Here is a 17,285-nt window from a genome sequence, read left to right on the forward strand (position 1 = left end):
AACCCCATGGTAATTCCTGTTACAGTCTGTTGAACTTCAGCTCACCATCTGGTCTCCTCTGCTCCACTTAGGAAATGTTAACTTGGGGGCACCTGGGTGGCTCAGTTGTTAGGCATCTGCCTTTGGCTTAGGTCCCAGCCTCTCAGGGTCCTGGGATTGAGCCACTTGTCAGGCTTCCTGCTCAGCAGGAAGCGTGCTTCTCCCACTCCCACTCCCCCTGCTTGTGTTCCCTCTCTCTCTGCCTCTCTCTGTCAAATAAATAAATAAGTAGAATCTTAGAAAAAAAGAAATGTTAACTTGATAAATTAATAACAAGGTGGTACCACCACATACGGCAATTTCCTTCATTCTTGAAATGTACTAAAAAGTGGTTATGTGTGTGTGTGTGTGTGTGTGTGTGCATATGTATGGTACATTTCAGAAGTATGTATTTCTTTTTGTTTTTAAGATTTTATTTATTTATTTGACAGACAGAGATCACAAGTAGGCAGAGAGGCGGGCAGAGAGAGAAGGGGAAGCAGGCTCCCCACTGAGCAGAGAGCCCAATGTGGGGCTCGATCCCAGGACACTGCGATCATGACCTGAGCCAAAGGCAGAGGCTTAACCCACCCAGGCGCCCCTAAAATCTTTTATTTAAAAAAATCATTGGGACGCCTGGGTGGCTCAATTGGTTGGACGACTGCCTTCGGCTCAGGTCATGATCCTGGAGTCCCGCATCAGGCTCCCGGCTCCGCGGGGAGTCTGCTTCTCTCTCTGACCTTCTCCTTGCTCATGCTCTCTCTCACTGTCTCTCTCTCAAATAAATAAACAAAATCTTTAAAAAAAAATCATTTATCGGAGTGCCTGGGTGGCTCAGTGGGTTAAAGCCTCTGCCTTCGGCTCAGGTCATGATCCCAGGGTCCTGGGATAGAGCCCCATATCAGGCTCTCTGCTCAGCAAGGAGCCTGCTTCCTCCTCTCTCTCTGCCTCCTTCTCTGGGATCTGTCTGTCAAATAAATAAATAAAATCTTAAAAAAAAATCATTTATCATCTTAGACTGCAGGCCTGCCCCAAGGATATTGTTTACAGCTAACTAGGGATTCATTCATTAATATGCTTTCTTACTTTCAGCATTTGGAGAAAGTAAGCCCCCTTTTTAAAAAGATGATAATGTAGGTGTGCCTGGGTGGCTCAGTGGGTTAAGCCTCTGCCTTCAGCTCAGGTCGTGCTCTCACTGTCCTGGGATCGAGTTCCATGTCAGGCTTTCTGCTCATCAGGAAGCCTGCTTCTCCCTCTCTCTCTGCCTGACTCTCTACCTACTTGTGATCTCTGTCTATCAAATGAATAAATAAAATCTTAAAAAAAAAAAAGATGATAATGTTGAAAACGATAATGCATAAGCTCTTTCCAGTTATAAAAACTTTAGTAATTAATATATTTTCACTGTTAACCTTTTTGTTTTTGAAGATTTTATTTATTTAAGAGAGAACTCGCAAGCGAGTGAGCAGGGGAGGGAAGGGGAAGGGTACAGGAGGGAGGGTCAGGAGGAGGCGGTGGAGGGGAATAGGAAGAGGCAGGCTCCCTGCTGAGCAGGGAATCCAGGGCAGGTCTGGATCTCCGGACCCTGGGATCATCATGACCTGAGCCGAAGGCAGACGCTTAACCAAATAGGCTACCCAGGTACCCACCAAAATTTTATTTAATAAAGAGTTTTTAAGGATCTCAGACAAAGTACATACCTCTGAAGTGTTACACACACATGCACACACACACACACAAACACTTCTTAGTACATTTCAAGAATGAAGCAAATTGCTATTTGTGGTGGTACCACCTTGTGATTAATTTGTCAAGTTAACATTTCCTAAGTGGAGCAGAGGAGACCAGATGGTGAGCTGCAGTTCAACAGACTGCAAAAGGAATTACCATAGAGTTTATTACTCATGGGTCCTGGAGGAGGTACATGGCATGGCTGGGTGGGGGAGGGGCACCCTTGGAGGGGGACAGTATGGAGAAGCATGCCCTGGGACACATCCTTTCATTAAAGTCTATGGGTGGAGGGCTTGGGGGTTCCCAGGCCAAGGCCAGATTAGTCAGCTGCAACCAAAAGAGTGAGTTTTGGCCACTGACACTTGGGCCTCATTAAAAGGGCCCATAGTATGGGAAAAGTAAGCGTCTACCCAGGTGTCCCCAAGTTTGGGACAAGCAACTAACTAGAGTCAACGTAGAAACTGATAGATATTATTATCTTGTGTTATAACAATGTTGATCATAAGAATAATAATCAACATCAAGGCAAAACAGTATATTTATGTTATTTTTCAGAGTTTATGAAGTCTTTTTATATTTTCAGTTTCAAGCCTGGCCCAACCTGGGGCCAGGTATAATTTTGGGTACCAAAATTGTGTTTAAATTCTCTTATTTGCTCAGGATTTTCTTTTCTGTGTTCGTGATAGCAGATCAGAGTTTCTGAGTGATGTGGGCACTCATGAAAACAGTAAAACAGCACAAAGCGACAGCTATGTTCATCATTACCTAACAATGATTTAAATAAAAACACATGTAGCTAGTTCATACATGTATTTCCTATGTTGCTGCTTTTCACTAGTCTTTCACATTCTGGGATTTGTAAGCTCTTCTGCTTTAAGTGATGAAACTTGGAGTTTAGGAATGAGTATTGGCTCAAAATAATCCTATTGTGCTCTGTTCTTTATTTTTTCTTTCTTGGATCATTACCTCTAGCAACCCAATGCTGACAAGCAGAGTAATGGCACCTAAGATATTCATGTCCTAATCCCCCAGAATCTGTGAATATGTTACTTGACTTGGCAGAGGGGACTTTGCAAATGTAATTCAGGAAAAGGACCTTGAGTCCATGATAATATCCTGGATATTGGGGTGGGCCTAATCCAATCAAGTGAGTCCTTAGAAGTGGAGAACGTTGTCAGCCAAGTTGGAAAGAGAGGGAAAGAAGAGAGGTTTGAAACTTGTGAGATACTCGCTCCACTATTGTTGGCTTTGAAGGCGAAGGAAGGGGGACGACGAGCCAAGAGCTGAAGTACCTTCTAGAAACTGGAAATGGCCCTTGGCTGATAGCAGCAAGAAAGCAGGACCTTGGGCCCACATCTTCAAGGAAGGGAATTCTGTCAACAACTCAGATGAGTAGGAAACAGATTTTGGACATGTGACCTCCAGAAAGGTCAGATGATAAAACTGAGTTGTTATCAGCTGCCAAATTTGTTATGGCAGCAATAGGAACTGATATGGTAACTTTCCAAATCTTAACTTATGGAGTGTCTGATAATGAGTACAGACCAGATCCTTATATGACTGCTTCAGCCCTGGTGACATTGTTCTATGTTCTTTCGATCTGGAAACATTTGTTCGTTACAATACCTTATGACACACTGGGTTCTTCCATAGTATTCTGAGTCCGTTCCTAAGGTAGCACTTTCTCTATCTGCTTGTCCGTGAGAGATTCCATGCCAGTTTAGGGTCTCAGTCATCGTCCATGTAGCTAGAAGGTTAATGACCACGCTAGCCATAATTTGTTTGCTCTTAGGAATGCCTATGGTGTTGTTCCTGTTTTTACCATGTCGTTCAGAGTACCCATCCCATAGCACGGGTTCCATGGTGGTAAGGACAGAGGGCAACTTAACTCCTTGCCAATCTTTCCTCTTACAAAGAAATGAATCAGGAGAGGACATCTCTTGTCAGTTGCACCAATCATATCCTCCTTCCAGGAATTAGGATTTTGAACTCAGGTGATTTAAAATCTATATTCTTATAAACTCCATGTGTATCAACATATAAGCTCACATTTAAGCACACTGTACAAATGCTGGGATAGGTTACTGCTCTTTCTTGCTTTTGTTATTATTATTATTATTATTATTATTACTATTATTTTCTACAGTATTTAGCTGTCAGGGATGAAGTCAGCCATCTTGCATCAGCCTAATACCTAGAGAAAGCATTAACTTCCAGTTATCTGTGGTTGCCTTTCTTAGGTCATCTAGATTAAGACTATTAAAGAAAAAGCAGGGGTGGGGGGACTGTGAAGTATTTCCTACTGTACCAATGAGAAAAATGAGAGTTCAGATAGTGTAAGTGCCATGTGATAAAACAGCAATACACCCAGGCTTACAAATCAGGTTTTCTGAGTTCAGTTAAGTATTTTTCATTAATTCATGATAATCTGTGTGTGAGACAGTAAAAATAATAGGGTTCAAAACATTATTTTCTCTATGCTTGAATTGCCTTCTCTGGACGTTGACTGTAATACCTTGTTTCTGATGTGGCAAGAAGCCTCTTCATGTGTTCCCACAAATCTTTGACTTTATTGTCTACAAGCATGCTTTCCTCCACCTGGAGTCCAAGTGCTGAATATCGTCATTATTAGCACACAAACTTTCAAGCTCTCCTGTGTAATAAAGTTCAAGTTCTCTTGTGCCATAAGGACATAATTTTGTGGATTGCGTCTCTCAAAACTTCTTTTACTTTTTCATTCCTCAGGCTATAAATGAAGGGGTTCAGAAGAGGGGTCACCATTATGGTCATGACAGCTGTCACCTTATCAAATTCTAGTGAGTGGCTCTGGCTGGGTCTCACGTACATGAAGATATTGCTCCCATAGGCAATGGACACAACTGTGATGTGAGAAGCACAGGTGGAAAAGGCCTTCCGACGGCCTTGGGCTGAGGGGATACGAAGGATGGTAGAGATGATGTAGGTGTAGGACACAATGGTGATAATCAGCGAGGTCAGAAGGACAAAGGAGGATAAGAGGAAACTCATCATCTCAATGAAATGAGTGTCTATACAGGCTGCCTGTAGTAGGGGGGCGATGTCACAGAAGAAATGACTAATTTCTCTATAACAGTAAGGCAATCCAGACACGACAATTATTGGACACAGTACTGAAAAGAAGGCTCCTACCCAGCAGCCTAGAACCAGCAGGAGGCAGACCCTGCTGTTCATGATGATAGTATAGCGCAGGGGGTTACAGATGGCCACATAGCGGTCAAAGGACATCACCACCAGGAGGATAAACTCCACTGTCCCCAAGAAAAAAAAGAAATATATTTGGGTGATGCAGCCTGCAAAAGATATGGTCTTCTTGTCCTCTAGGAGACAGGCTAACAGCTTTGGGGTAACTGAAGTAGTGTATGAAATGTCCAAAAAAGACAAATTACTGAGGAAGAAGTACATTGGGGTTTGGAGGCGATTATCAGCCCAGATTAAGGAAATGATGACAGTATTTCCCGTTAGAATTAGCATGTAAGTAAACAGGAGGACCACAAAGAGGGAGATCTGAAGCTTTGGGATCATAGGGAAGGCAGTCAGGATAAATTCAGTCACTGTGGTCTGATTCTGCATATCCATCGCATGCAATATCAGTGGGCAGAAAGTCTCTGAAAAAAAATTACAAAGAAAATTAGCAAAAATAAGTTTTCAACCCTGAATGTCAGTGCTAAAGATGAAGTAGTAAAAGCCTTGGATGAAGAGTCAAGAGTCATTTCACTCACCATAAGACAGGTAGGACCCTGGGTAAACGACACGACTTTTCTCACTGCAGGATTCTCATATTTAAAATTTTTGGTTGAATGAAATTACCTCTGTGGTCCCATTAAACTCTGGTCTTCATGATGGTTTTTCTCTCTGACCCAGTGCTCCTTCCCATCTCCCTTTCATTCTTCCTGGTCTCCTGTTTTCCCCAGACAGTTCTGTGCCTGAGAAGAGAGAATACTTAACTGAGAATCCAGACAGTCAAGTTGCAAAAGGACAAAGGGAATGTTAATAAAAGTTGAGTTCCTTTTCTCCACATTATCTCAACCCTTCATGTATTGCCAGTAGGAGAGCAGAAACTGGAGTTTTTGAGGTCTACACAGTGACAGAGCAAGTAGGTATATGATGCATGCTTCATAACTTGCATAACCTATTTCATGCATTTGAAAACGTCTTTTGGGAAAATAATCATTGTTCTTTGTAATGTCATGTATATGGCAGCTTCCAAAAGAATAACAGAAATTTCACCTCCCATTCCCCACCTATGCATATTTTACAGGTCCTCTTCTATAGGTCTCTTATACCTTATATTCTTTTCAGCAATTGGAACATGAGTCTGTTAATAGTAGTGCAAGAAAGTGGATGCAGATGGGCGGTATTTGGAATGCTCCTCTCGGAATAGTGCTCAACTTTGGTGAACCTCTAGTGCATGCTTGTGTAACTCCATTGAAGCTGGGGTCCTTGGGTGTTTTATTTTGTGGCTAATTCTTTAGTTCTATGTGCAAATGACCAATTCAAGAACCTGAGCTAGGATCCCTCTAGGTTTGAAGCCACCGAGTTCCTCCTGAAAGGAAATCATTTTCCTCAGACACTCTGTCTGGGAAAAGTAATTCCTAGCAGCATTTTTTCCTTAACCAAGCCCCCCCACCCTTTTTGTTTCCTGAATGAATTTCCATTTGAAAATTTTGCTGTGACTTTTCTGGTCCTTGTAGTTGCTCATTATTTGTATTTCCCATCCATTTATTCCAAAATTAAATTATCAAAGGACCTCACAGAGGCTGATCTATTGAAATAGGGTCTTGTACTGTCGTTTGCCTTGCACCATAAATATTGTGATATTCACCCTCCCCTCACTGCTCCTGCACCCAGGTCATACACTTCCTGACTGATTACTACAGCACAGAAAGGCATAACCATATCAACCATATCTGGGTGGACGCGCGTTAATGTTGCTGAGGTCTAATATAGACACATAAGCGAGCATGGTCTGTGGACAAGTGGAAATGCTTTGAAATCCCCTTCATTTCCCCCTTCCCACCTTCCTCACTGCCCCCACTGGAGAGGAGCAGGTGTCAAGGCAGACGGAGGTGGAGTCTCCCGCAGCTGCCAATCATCCATCCCACTGTTCCTTCCATTTATCTCGCCAATCGTTTCCCAACCTCCCCCAAATTCCTCCATTTTCCTTCCTGGGTATTTCTTCTTTGACGACGCTGAGAGGAGCCTGATTCCCCCCTGGTGTTGTAAGTTAGACAGGTTGGGATCTGCAATAGCACGGTGCCATTTTTAAACAAGATTCTGAGATGGTAAGCTGGTGCAACCACTCTGGAAAATAGCATGGAAGTTCCTCAAAATGTTGAAAATAGATCTACCCTATGACCCAGTAATTGCACTGCTGGGTATTTACCCTAAAGATACAAACATAGTGATCCGAAGGGTCACGTGCACCCGAATGTTTATAGCAGCAATGTCTACAATAGCCAAACTATGGAAAGAACCTAGATGTCCATCAACAGATGAATGGATAAAGAAGATGTGGTGTATATACACAATGGAATACTATGCAGCCATCAAAAGAAATGAAATCTTGCCATTTGCGATGACGTGGATGGAACTAGAGGGTATCATGCTTAGCGAAATAAGTCAATCGGAGAAAGACAACTACGATATGATCTCCCTGATATGAGGGAGAGGAGATGCAACATGGGGGGTTAAGGGGGTAGGAGAAGAGTAAATGAAACAAGATGGGATTGGGAGGGAGACAAACCATAAGTGACTCTTAATCTCACAAAACAAACAGGGTTGATGGGGAGAGGGGGGTTGGGAGGGGGGTGGGGTTATGGACATTGGGGAGGGTATGTCCTATGGTGAGTGCTGTGAAGTGTGTAAACCTGGCGATTCACAGACCTGTACCCCTGCGGATAAAAATATATTATATGTTTATTAAAAAAAAAAGATTCTGGGATGGTCGGACACAAATGGGGTTGCTGTTGGCTGTGGTCGTCATGGGGTCATATAGGAATGGAAAAAAGGCATCGAGAGCTTTCTGTTCTGCTGTATTTGGGTCAAATAAATGCTGAGAAGAGGGAAAGATGTAGCCTTGCTCTCCTAGGGGAGTTGCTTAACTTCACGATAGTGGAGAACAAGCTGGCTTTGTGTCGGTCTTCTCTAGATGCCCTCCTGAGCCCATCCTGTCTTGGGGGAAAGGTTCTGGATTATGACAATCTGCGTCTAAGCATTTAATTATAACCTTGCCATGTTAAGACTTTCATTTTGGGGGAGGATTGTTCTTCCTTACCATTTGTGGGTCCTTAAAAAGTGGCATTCAGTTGCACACTGGCACATCTCAAGATTCCAGATTTAGTCAGAAATGGGGACTGATGGAAGAGAACCTGTTTGGCCACTGTAGGTTTGGATCTTTCATGACACTCTTAAGCCTCGTGTCTTATGTGTTTTCTAAAATGAGGATGACGACAGGGACAGACTGAGGCCCTCCGCTAGAGCCTATGTCTACAGTGATGTATGTGGACTTGTTAAGAACATCGGGATGGGAAAGGAGGAACAGAAAAGGACTGAGATGTGGTGGTGGGGGGTGGGGATTAGAGATATTTTGGGATTTTTGCTGCTGTCAGTAAAATGTGACAAAGCTTAATTGCAAGCTGAGTACATTAAGGACTTTCATTTACATACTTAGAGTAAAGCTATCATACTTGACAGCTGCCTTCACTATAATTTTGGGGAGAGCAGTAGTTATACTGTTATACTTTTAATTCATAAAATATCCACGTAAACAAATTTAGTGAGAGTCAGACTGCTTAACATATAAGTATGGATAATTGCATAATAAAGTATACTTACCTCCTACTCTTTGTAGCACCCTTTGTGTTTTCTCTATTCGGGTATGTTAGGAAACTCAAGCTTTGCGGGTTTTTTTTCCATACTGCATTCCCTCCGTTTTTCTGTCAATTCTGTGATTGCTTCAGCGTTGAATTCTGTGTAAATCTCAGTCCTAGTCTGAGACTTTCCCCTGGGTGGTAACTAATCCCCCTTTCCAAACCGCACCAAATGGTTATTCAGTGTTTGCTTACGGAGTCCATCCTTCTTCCTCTGAATGAAAAACTGTCCTTTTCCATAACGTCTGTGGCTTTTTCTCACTTCCTTTTCGGATGCCCACAGCAAAAGTGAAGTCTGGACTTAACCCCAGGGAGAAGTCCAAGCGTTACAGTATCTCTTCACGTTTCCTGTGAACCTCAGAACATTCCTCTGAGTTCCACGTCCCATGTATCCTGCTGCACGTGGTGGTCAGGAAGGGCGGAGCAGCGAGGTTTGGTGGTGAATGGAGGAGTCACCCGCAGCCAGATCTCGAGCAGGTCCCCTGACTTCTGGCAAAAGTGGCCGAATGCTGCCCAAATTTCAGCTGGGTTTTTTCCTTTCTTCGCTTCAGGAATGTAACTTTCGGGCACTCAGTGAATTTCGAGTTCTTCTGTGGCTCCATCTGGACTGTCAGAAGAATTCATGTTTGCATGCACTGAAGCATCTCTCTAAACTGTCACCCTTCCTTGGGTCACCCTGCTCATTCATCAGGTGTCCGTGACTTGATTTCACGTAGCACCACCTTCACTTACTCTCTGCAGGAGTCGCCTGACTCTGCCTGTACGAAAGTGCCCCATGCGGGGCGAACGGCGGTGTTTAATGAGATCTGGCGCTCACCCTCAGAGACTTGGCTTACAGTGGCACCTGGGACTATGGCATAAAAAAAGGTTAATGATTATCACTGCAGTCAGAACATCAGAGTGGCAGGAACTACTCACAGAAAGTTAGGGTCTCCTGGGACACACTCTTGGTTGTTTATTTTATTATCTAAAGAGAAACTTGGAGAGCTGCTTTAAAGCATCAGGGAAGTAGAAACTTGGAGAACCTAAAACACGTTTTTTCCTGAAATGATCGTCGTGTATTGAAATAAGCTTTAAGCTGCATTCCACAAAGAGATCCTTTACAAAGATTGGTATGCCTGTGTCCATATTTTATTTTATTTTTTTAAAAAGATTTTATTTATTTATTCGACAGACAGGGATCACAAGCAGGCAGAGAGGCAGGCAGAGAGAGGAGGAAGCAGGCTCCCCGCTGAGCAGAGAGCCTGATGCGGGGCTGGATCCCAGGACCCTGGGATCAGGACTGGAGCTGAAGGCAGAGGCTTTAACCCACTGAGCCACCCAGGCACCCCTGTGTCCATATTTTAAATTTATTGTATTGATGTACAAGGTACACACGATGGACGATTTAAGTGTAGAGCTGGTTGAGTTTTGACACCTGTGTCCCTTCACGTAGCCGCCAGCACCGCTATGATGGTTTACAATAATTCCGTTTTCTTAGAAACTGTTGTGCTCCCTTGCGGGAAATGCTCTCCTGTCCCCTACCTCAGGCCCTGATAACCACTGATGTGTTTCCTGTCAGGGTAATTTGCATTTTCTTGCATTTTATATAAATGCAGCCCTACTTCATGTAGTCTTTTGTGTTTGTTTTCTTTCACTTAATCAGATACTTTGAAATTAATCCACATGTTTCAGGTGTCAGAACTCTCTTCCTTTGTATTATGGAGGATTCTTTATTATGTAGATTGTGCAGATCACATTTTTTTATTCACCAGATGATAAACACTTGTGTTGTTTTTAGTATTTGGCTATTATGAATAAAGTTCCTATGATCAGCTGGGTTCATGTTTTTGTGTAAATATTTGTTTTCATTTCTCTTGGATACATTCGTAGAAGTAGAATTGCTATGTCTTTATGGTAAATATATGTTTAACTATATAAGAAACTGTCATGGTGTTTTCCAAATTTATTTTTATTGCCTTTGCATCTTATTGTTTTTTGTTTGTTTGTTTTTGTTTTTGTTTTTGTAGTTCCCTCTGTCTTTCTTCCTCCCTTGGTTGTCCTACTTTGTGAATTGATGATTTTCCACAGCAGTGTGCCTTGATTCCCTTCTCTTTGTCTCTAGGGTATCTGCTGTTGGTTTTTGTTTTGTGGTTACGATGAAGCATCCATAAAATATCTTATAGTTTGATCAGTCTATTTTATGCTGATAATAATAACTTTGATCACATATAAAAACTCTATCCTTTTATCTCCCACCTCCCCACATTTTATGGCTTTGATGTCACAAGGTACAGTTGATCCTTGAACAACATACGAGTTAGGGCACTGACCTGCACAGTTAAAAATTCATGTAAAACTTTTGACTCTCTCAAAACTTAGTACTCTTAGCTTCCTGTTGACCAGAAGCTTTACCAATAACAGAAAGAATTAATTAACATACATTTTACTTATGTATTATACACTGTATTTGTACAATAATGTAAACTAGATGAAAGAAAATGTTATTAAGAAAGTATACAGGAAGAGAAAATACATGTACAGTACTGTATTTATGGAAAACCATGTGTAAATGGACTTGTGTAGATCAAACACGTGTTGTCCAAGGGTCAGCTGTATATCTATTATTAACAAATTATTATAGCTATAGTTAGTTTTTTTTTTAAAGATTTTATTTATTTATTTAAGAGGGAGAGAGCACGTGTGTGAGTGGTGGTAGGGGCAGAACAAGAGGGAGAGAATCTCCAGAAAATTCTGTACCAAGCATGGAGTGGGGCTGGATCCCAAGACCCCAAGATCATGACCTGAGCTGAAACCAGCTGAGCCATCCATGCTCCTCGCCATTGTTAGTTTTAATATTTTTTTTAACTTACATAGTAAGGTTCAGTGATTAACATACCACCATATTTTAGTAATATTGCTTATTTTTTCCTTCTGAGCATGTCAAATTCATTGACTTCTATGGTCTTAGGTTTTGGCCTCATTGTGTATATCCTGAATTGCTTTCTCCTGATCTTTCCATAGCTGACTTGTCATTAAATTTCAACATAAACGTTATTTTCTCAGAGGTGTTTACTCTAACCATTCAATCTGAAGTTTCCTCAGCCATTTTCAGTCAGTTCACTCTGATTCAGTTCTCTGTGTAGCATTAGTCACCACTTGATATTTTGTAATTTATTTATTTAAGTCCTACCTCTAGCTACTTACTAGAACCTAGTAGGCTCACTGAGAACACACTGTTTCTTGTGTTCCTCACTGAGCCCCCCAGTGCCCCGGGGAGTACCTGGCACATTTAGGTTCTAAATAAATATTTTTTGGGCACCTGGGTGGCTCAGTCGTTAAGCGTCTGCCTTTGGCTCAGGTCATGATCCCAGGATCCTGGGATCGAGCCCTGCATCGAGCTCCCCGCTCGGTGACAAGCCTGCTTCTCCGTCTCATCCCCTCTGCTTGTCTTCCCTCTCTTGCTGTGTTTCTTTCAGTCAAATACATAAAATCTTAAAAAATAAATAATTAAAAATAAATAAATAAATATTTTTTGACTGGACGATTAAATACATGTTCATTAAATGTAGCTAACTGATGTTCAGAACTAGCGATACTGTAACAGATTAGAGGAAATACCGCCTTCATGGAATTCACAGAGAGATGATGAGAAAATTCAAGGACTATTGTGGGACTGAGAGAGGGAGGAAAGTTTTATGGGAGTGTTAGACAAGAATGCTGTCAGAGAGGAGGTAACGACTCTTGAAGGATAAGGAATATGTTTTTAGGCAGATTAGTGGTACTAGTGCTGGAGGGAAACATTTATGTCAAGACAAACAGAATTTTATAAAAGACTTTGAAGTGGGGTGTCTGGGTGGCTCAGCGGATAAGCGTCTGCCTTCAGCTCAGGTCTTGATTCCAGGGTCCTGGGATGGAGCCCCACAGGATTGAGCAGGGAAGCCTGCTTCACCCTCTCCTTTGGTCTTTCCACCCTACTTGTGCTCTCTTTCTCTTCCAAATTAAAAAAAAAAAATACTTTGAAGGGCATGGAGCATCTGGAGACTTCAAGTTATTTGGTGGTACTGGTGAGGTTGACACAGGTGAGGGACAGATATAATGGCCTTATATGACATATTGTGAGAAGTCATTTGGAACCATTGAGAAAATGTTATTTGATCATCTTTGTTTTTTAGAAAGTTACTGCACCAAACCTATGGAGGGTTACTTGGATGGAGATAAGTCTAGAGATAGGGAGATTGGTTAATAGGCCTTTCCAATAATCCTACGATGTATAATAAAGGACTTGATTTTTGAAATGTAATAATGGTGAAGAGGAGAAAACAGTTTTGAAGGATAGTTTTGAAGGATAGGAAGCAAAATAAAGGGCCTGACCAATGGTTATGGGCACTGAGGAAGGAGTCTATGATTTATTCCAGTTTCTGACATAGATGACCAGATAGCTTTTGGTGGCTTTTAAAATTATTCAGAAACTCTTGGTTAAACACACAATGTTTCACGTAGCTTCAGCTTCTCTCTCGGTGTGCTTCTTTGCACATGGAACCAAAATACGTCAGATTGGGCTTCCCAAATAATCACAAATAATAAATTCTTTCAGAAGTTTATGGAATTGTCACTTGAGATGAGGTGGGGCCCTGATTATCATGATAATGATCTTTTGAAGATGAGTGAGATTATGATTTTTTTAAATGAATTTCACTTCTGCCCCAAAACTATGATTTATTTACAGTGGGTATGGGACCTAGAGTCCCAGATGAATCACTGTATTCTTAATTAGTATGACCATTTAGGGACGTTACCACTAAATTGTTACAGGGGGAAGTAGTCTGAAAATAGTGAATGTTGTAATCAACTCACTTGGGCTCAATACATTTCCCTCTGGGTTAATTTGCAAACTTTGAACTTTAGGAAAAGGAAATTCCATAGGACATTTAACTATTCTAACAAAGCAGGATAAACAATTTTTTTTTTTTTAAATGGAGGAAATTTTAGATATTTACTACTACTCCTAAAATGGATATCGAGGGGCACCTGGGTGGTTCAGTGGGTTAAAGCCTCTGCCTTCAGCTCAGGTCATGATCCCAGAGTCCTGGGATCGAGCCCCAAATTGGGCTCTCTGCTCAGCAGGGATCCTGCTTCCCCCTCTCTCTGCCTGCCTCTCTGCCTACTTGTGATCTCTCTCTCTCTGTCAAATAAATAAATAAAATCTTTTAAAAAATGTATACCGAATTGGAGAGTATGAATTACAGAGTTTAAAACAGATTGAATAAAATAAAAATAATTTCATTATTTATATACCAAGTATGGGCATCACTTCTTAGATACATACCCGTGCATCAGTATGGAAATGAATTTAATCTCTTTCAAAAAGTGCCCATCCAAATATTTTTCAATTAACATTTATGCCTCCTGAGCACAGAAAATGCAGGAAATGTAGAAAAGTAGAGTGTTAAAAAAAATATCGTCTAATGGCAAAAATGGGTGGAAGGGAGTGGGAGGTACAGTCTACCAGTGGTGGAATGAGTTAATCAAGGGCATTAAAGGTACAGCATAGGGAATATAGTCAGGGCTACGGGAATCGTGTTGTATGGTGACAGGTGGAAGCTACGCTTGTGGTGAGCACAGCATAAACGTGCAAACTTCTTAAATCACTCTGTTATACACCTGAACTAAAATGTAACATCGTGTATCAACTGTACTTCAATTAAAACAAAAAGTCACCTAGAATATCAGCCAGATTAACCAGCATTAACCATTTGGAATATTTCCTTTCAGCCTCCGAGAGATTGTAAAGTGTAAAATAACTATGAATAAATTAATACTTTTTGAAAATCCCTTTTCTAACTATTTACATATTTGTCCTTATAGGCTTTCCTTTGTAAGCCTTTCCCTTCTCATGTGAACATCCTTTCCCCTCCTCCAAACCTCCACTGTGTAAGCTGAACAAAATGTAGGTCTTCTTAAAGCAAATATGACCATCCTGGATATTTAAACACTTGACTGAAATCAGTTACTGCTACTTGGATTCAATCTCTACCAGGATGTCAAATACATATGCATAAAAAAAACTATTAACATATAAATAATCTCAACTTAGCCTTTCAGTGTATAGGATATAAGCTTGCGTTCTCCAAGAGATTTGGGGTGGCTGTCTGACAGTCTGCTCTCTTATAAACCAATGATAGTGGTGAGCAGCAGAGAGAAGAAACAAAACAAAAAAGATATTCCAAAAGTAGTAACTGATTTTATAACTGGCAAGTTTAGGTAACAGTATGATGATGATGATGATGATGCATTTATTGAGGGAACAGTGGTATTAAAATTTGACTACAAACTGTAATCAAATATGTACCAGTGTTAATTTACTATTCACTTTATTAAATTACACATAAATATTTATCTTAAATCACTTTTCTTTGTTTTTTTAATGTTTCAAGTTTTTATTTAAATTCTAGTTAGTTAACATACAGTGTAATATTACTTTCAGGAGTAGAATTTAGTGATTCATAACTTATATACAACACCCAGGGTTCCTCACAAGTGCCCTCCTTAAAGCCCATCACCTGTTTAATTCATCCCATGCCCACCTCCCCTCCAATAACTCTCAGTTTGTTCCCTATAATTAAGAGTCTCTCTGATAGTTTGCCTCCCTCCCTCTCTCTTTTTTTTCCCTTTCCCCTATGTCCATCTGTTTTATTTCTTAAGTTCCACATGTGAGTGAAATCACGTGGCATTTATCTTTCTCTGACTTATTTCCCTTAGCACAATACACTGGCTCCATCCATGTCTTTGCAAATGGCAAGAGTTCATTCTTTTTTTATGGCTGAATAATATTCTATTGTATATATATACCACATCTTTTCTTTAAAATTTTTAAAATTTTTTATAAACATATAATGTATTATTAGCCCCAGGGGTACAGGTCTGTGAATTGCCAGGTTTACACACTTCACAGCACTCACCATGGCACATACTCTCCCCAGTGTCCATAACCACACCACCTTCTCCCGACCCCCTTCCCCACTGGCAACCCTCAGTTTGTTTTGTGAGATTAAGAGTCTCCTGAGCACAGAAAAGGTTTTAGATTGTCCTGTTTTCATTCTCACTTGCTTCCATGTTTTTTTTTTTTAATTTCTTCTTTAATTGCCTCATTGACCCAGTCATTTTTTGGTAGATAGTTTTTTAACCTGCATGTTTTTGTGATCTTTCCAAATTTTTTCTTGTCGTTAACTTCAAGTTTCATAGTGTTGTGGTTAGAAAATAAACATTGTATGATCTCAGTCTTGTTGTACTTGTTGAGGCCTGATTCGTGACCCAGTATGTGATCTATTCTGTGAATGTCCCATGTATTCTTGAAAAGAATGTGTAGTTTGCTGCTTTAGGACAAATGCTCTGCAAGTATCTGTTAAGTCCATCTGGTCTAGTGTATCATTCAAAGCTATTGTTTCCTTGTTGATTTTCTGCTTAGATGATCAGTCCATTGATGTAAGTGGGGTGTTAAAGTCCTCTGCTATGATTATATTATTATCAGTGAGTTCCATTTTTTTCTCTTAAAGATTTATTTATTTATTTATTTGACAGAGAGAGAGAGAGAGAGAGAGAGAGAGATCTCAAGTAAGCAGAGAGGGAGGCAGAGGAGTTGGGGGGAGCAGGCTCCCTGTTGAGCAGACAGCCTGATGTGAGGCTCGATCTCAGGACCCTGAGATCATGACCTGAGCCGAAGGCAGAGGCTTAACCCACCAAGCCACCCAGGTGCCCCAGTGAGTTCTTTATGTTTGTTATTAATTGTTTTATATATTTGGATGCTCCTAAATTGGGGGCAGAAATATTTACAATTGTTAGATCTTCTTCATGGATAAACCCTTTAATTATGATATAGTGCCCTCCCCACTTCTTGGTGCAGTCTTTGGTTTAAAATCTAGTTTGTCTGATATAAGTATGGTTACTCTGGCTTTCTTTTGCCATCCACGAGAGTGATAGATGGTTCTGCATCCCCTCACTTTCAGCCTCCAGGTGTCTTTAGGTCTAAAATGAGTCTCTTGTAGGCAGTATATAGATGGGTCTTGTTTTTTTTTTAATCCATTCTGATACCCTATGTCTTTCATTTGGAGCGTTTAGCCCATTTACATTCAAAATGGTTTTTAATATGAATTTAGTATCATTGTATTATACCCATAAAGTAATTGTTTCTGGAGATTTTCTCTGTTCTTTCTAGTCTTTGTTGCTTTTGGTCTTTCTTTTCCACTCAAAGAGTTTCTTGTAATATTTCTTGCAGAGCTGGTTTAGTGGTCACAAACTCCTTTAGTTTTCGTTTGTCTGGGAAACTCTATCTCTCCTTCTATTCTGAACGGTAGCCTGGCTGGATAAAAGATTCTTGGCTACATATTTTTCCCACTCAGCACTTTGAGTATATCATGCCAGTCACTTCTGACCTGCCAAGTTTCTGTGGCTAGGTCTGCTGCCCCCTACTTTGTCTTTCCTTGTAAGTACTTCCTTTCCCTTGTTGGTTTTAGGCCTTTTCTTCCCTTATCTCTGTATTTTGCTAATTTTACCACAAAATATCTTGCTTGCTGTTGGCCAGTTTTGATTTTGATGGGAGTTCTCTGTTCCTCCTGGATTTGGATGTCTGTTTCCTTCTCCAGATTAGGG

At 40.8% G+C, this 17,285-nt stretch overlaps 1 protein-coding gene across 1 annotated transcript; it reads right to left on the reverse strand.

The window, feature by feature from the left end:
• Positions 1 to 4,416: 4,416 nt before the first annotated feature.
• On the reverse strand, positions 4,417 to 5,358 carry LOC116874357 (olfactory receptor 6M1-like). Its single transcript, XM_032869021.1, has one exon. It carries the CDS (start codon positions 5,356 to 5,358, stop codon positions 4,417 to 4,419), a length of 942 nt encoding a protein of 313 aa, XP_032724912.1.
• Between the last annotated feature and the right edge of the window lie 11,927 nt (positions 5,359 to 17,285).

The sequence above is a fragment of the Lontra canadensis genome, unplaced genomic scaffold (genome assembly GCF_010015895.1).
Source record: "Lontra canadensis isolate GAN:19392208 unplaced genomic scaffold, GSC_riverotter_1.0 scaffold36, whole genome shotgun sequence".
In the NCBI taxonomy this organism is placed as follows: domain Eukaryota; kingdom Metazoa; phylum Chordata; class Mammalia; order Carnivora; family Mustelidae; genus Lontra; species Lontra canadensis.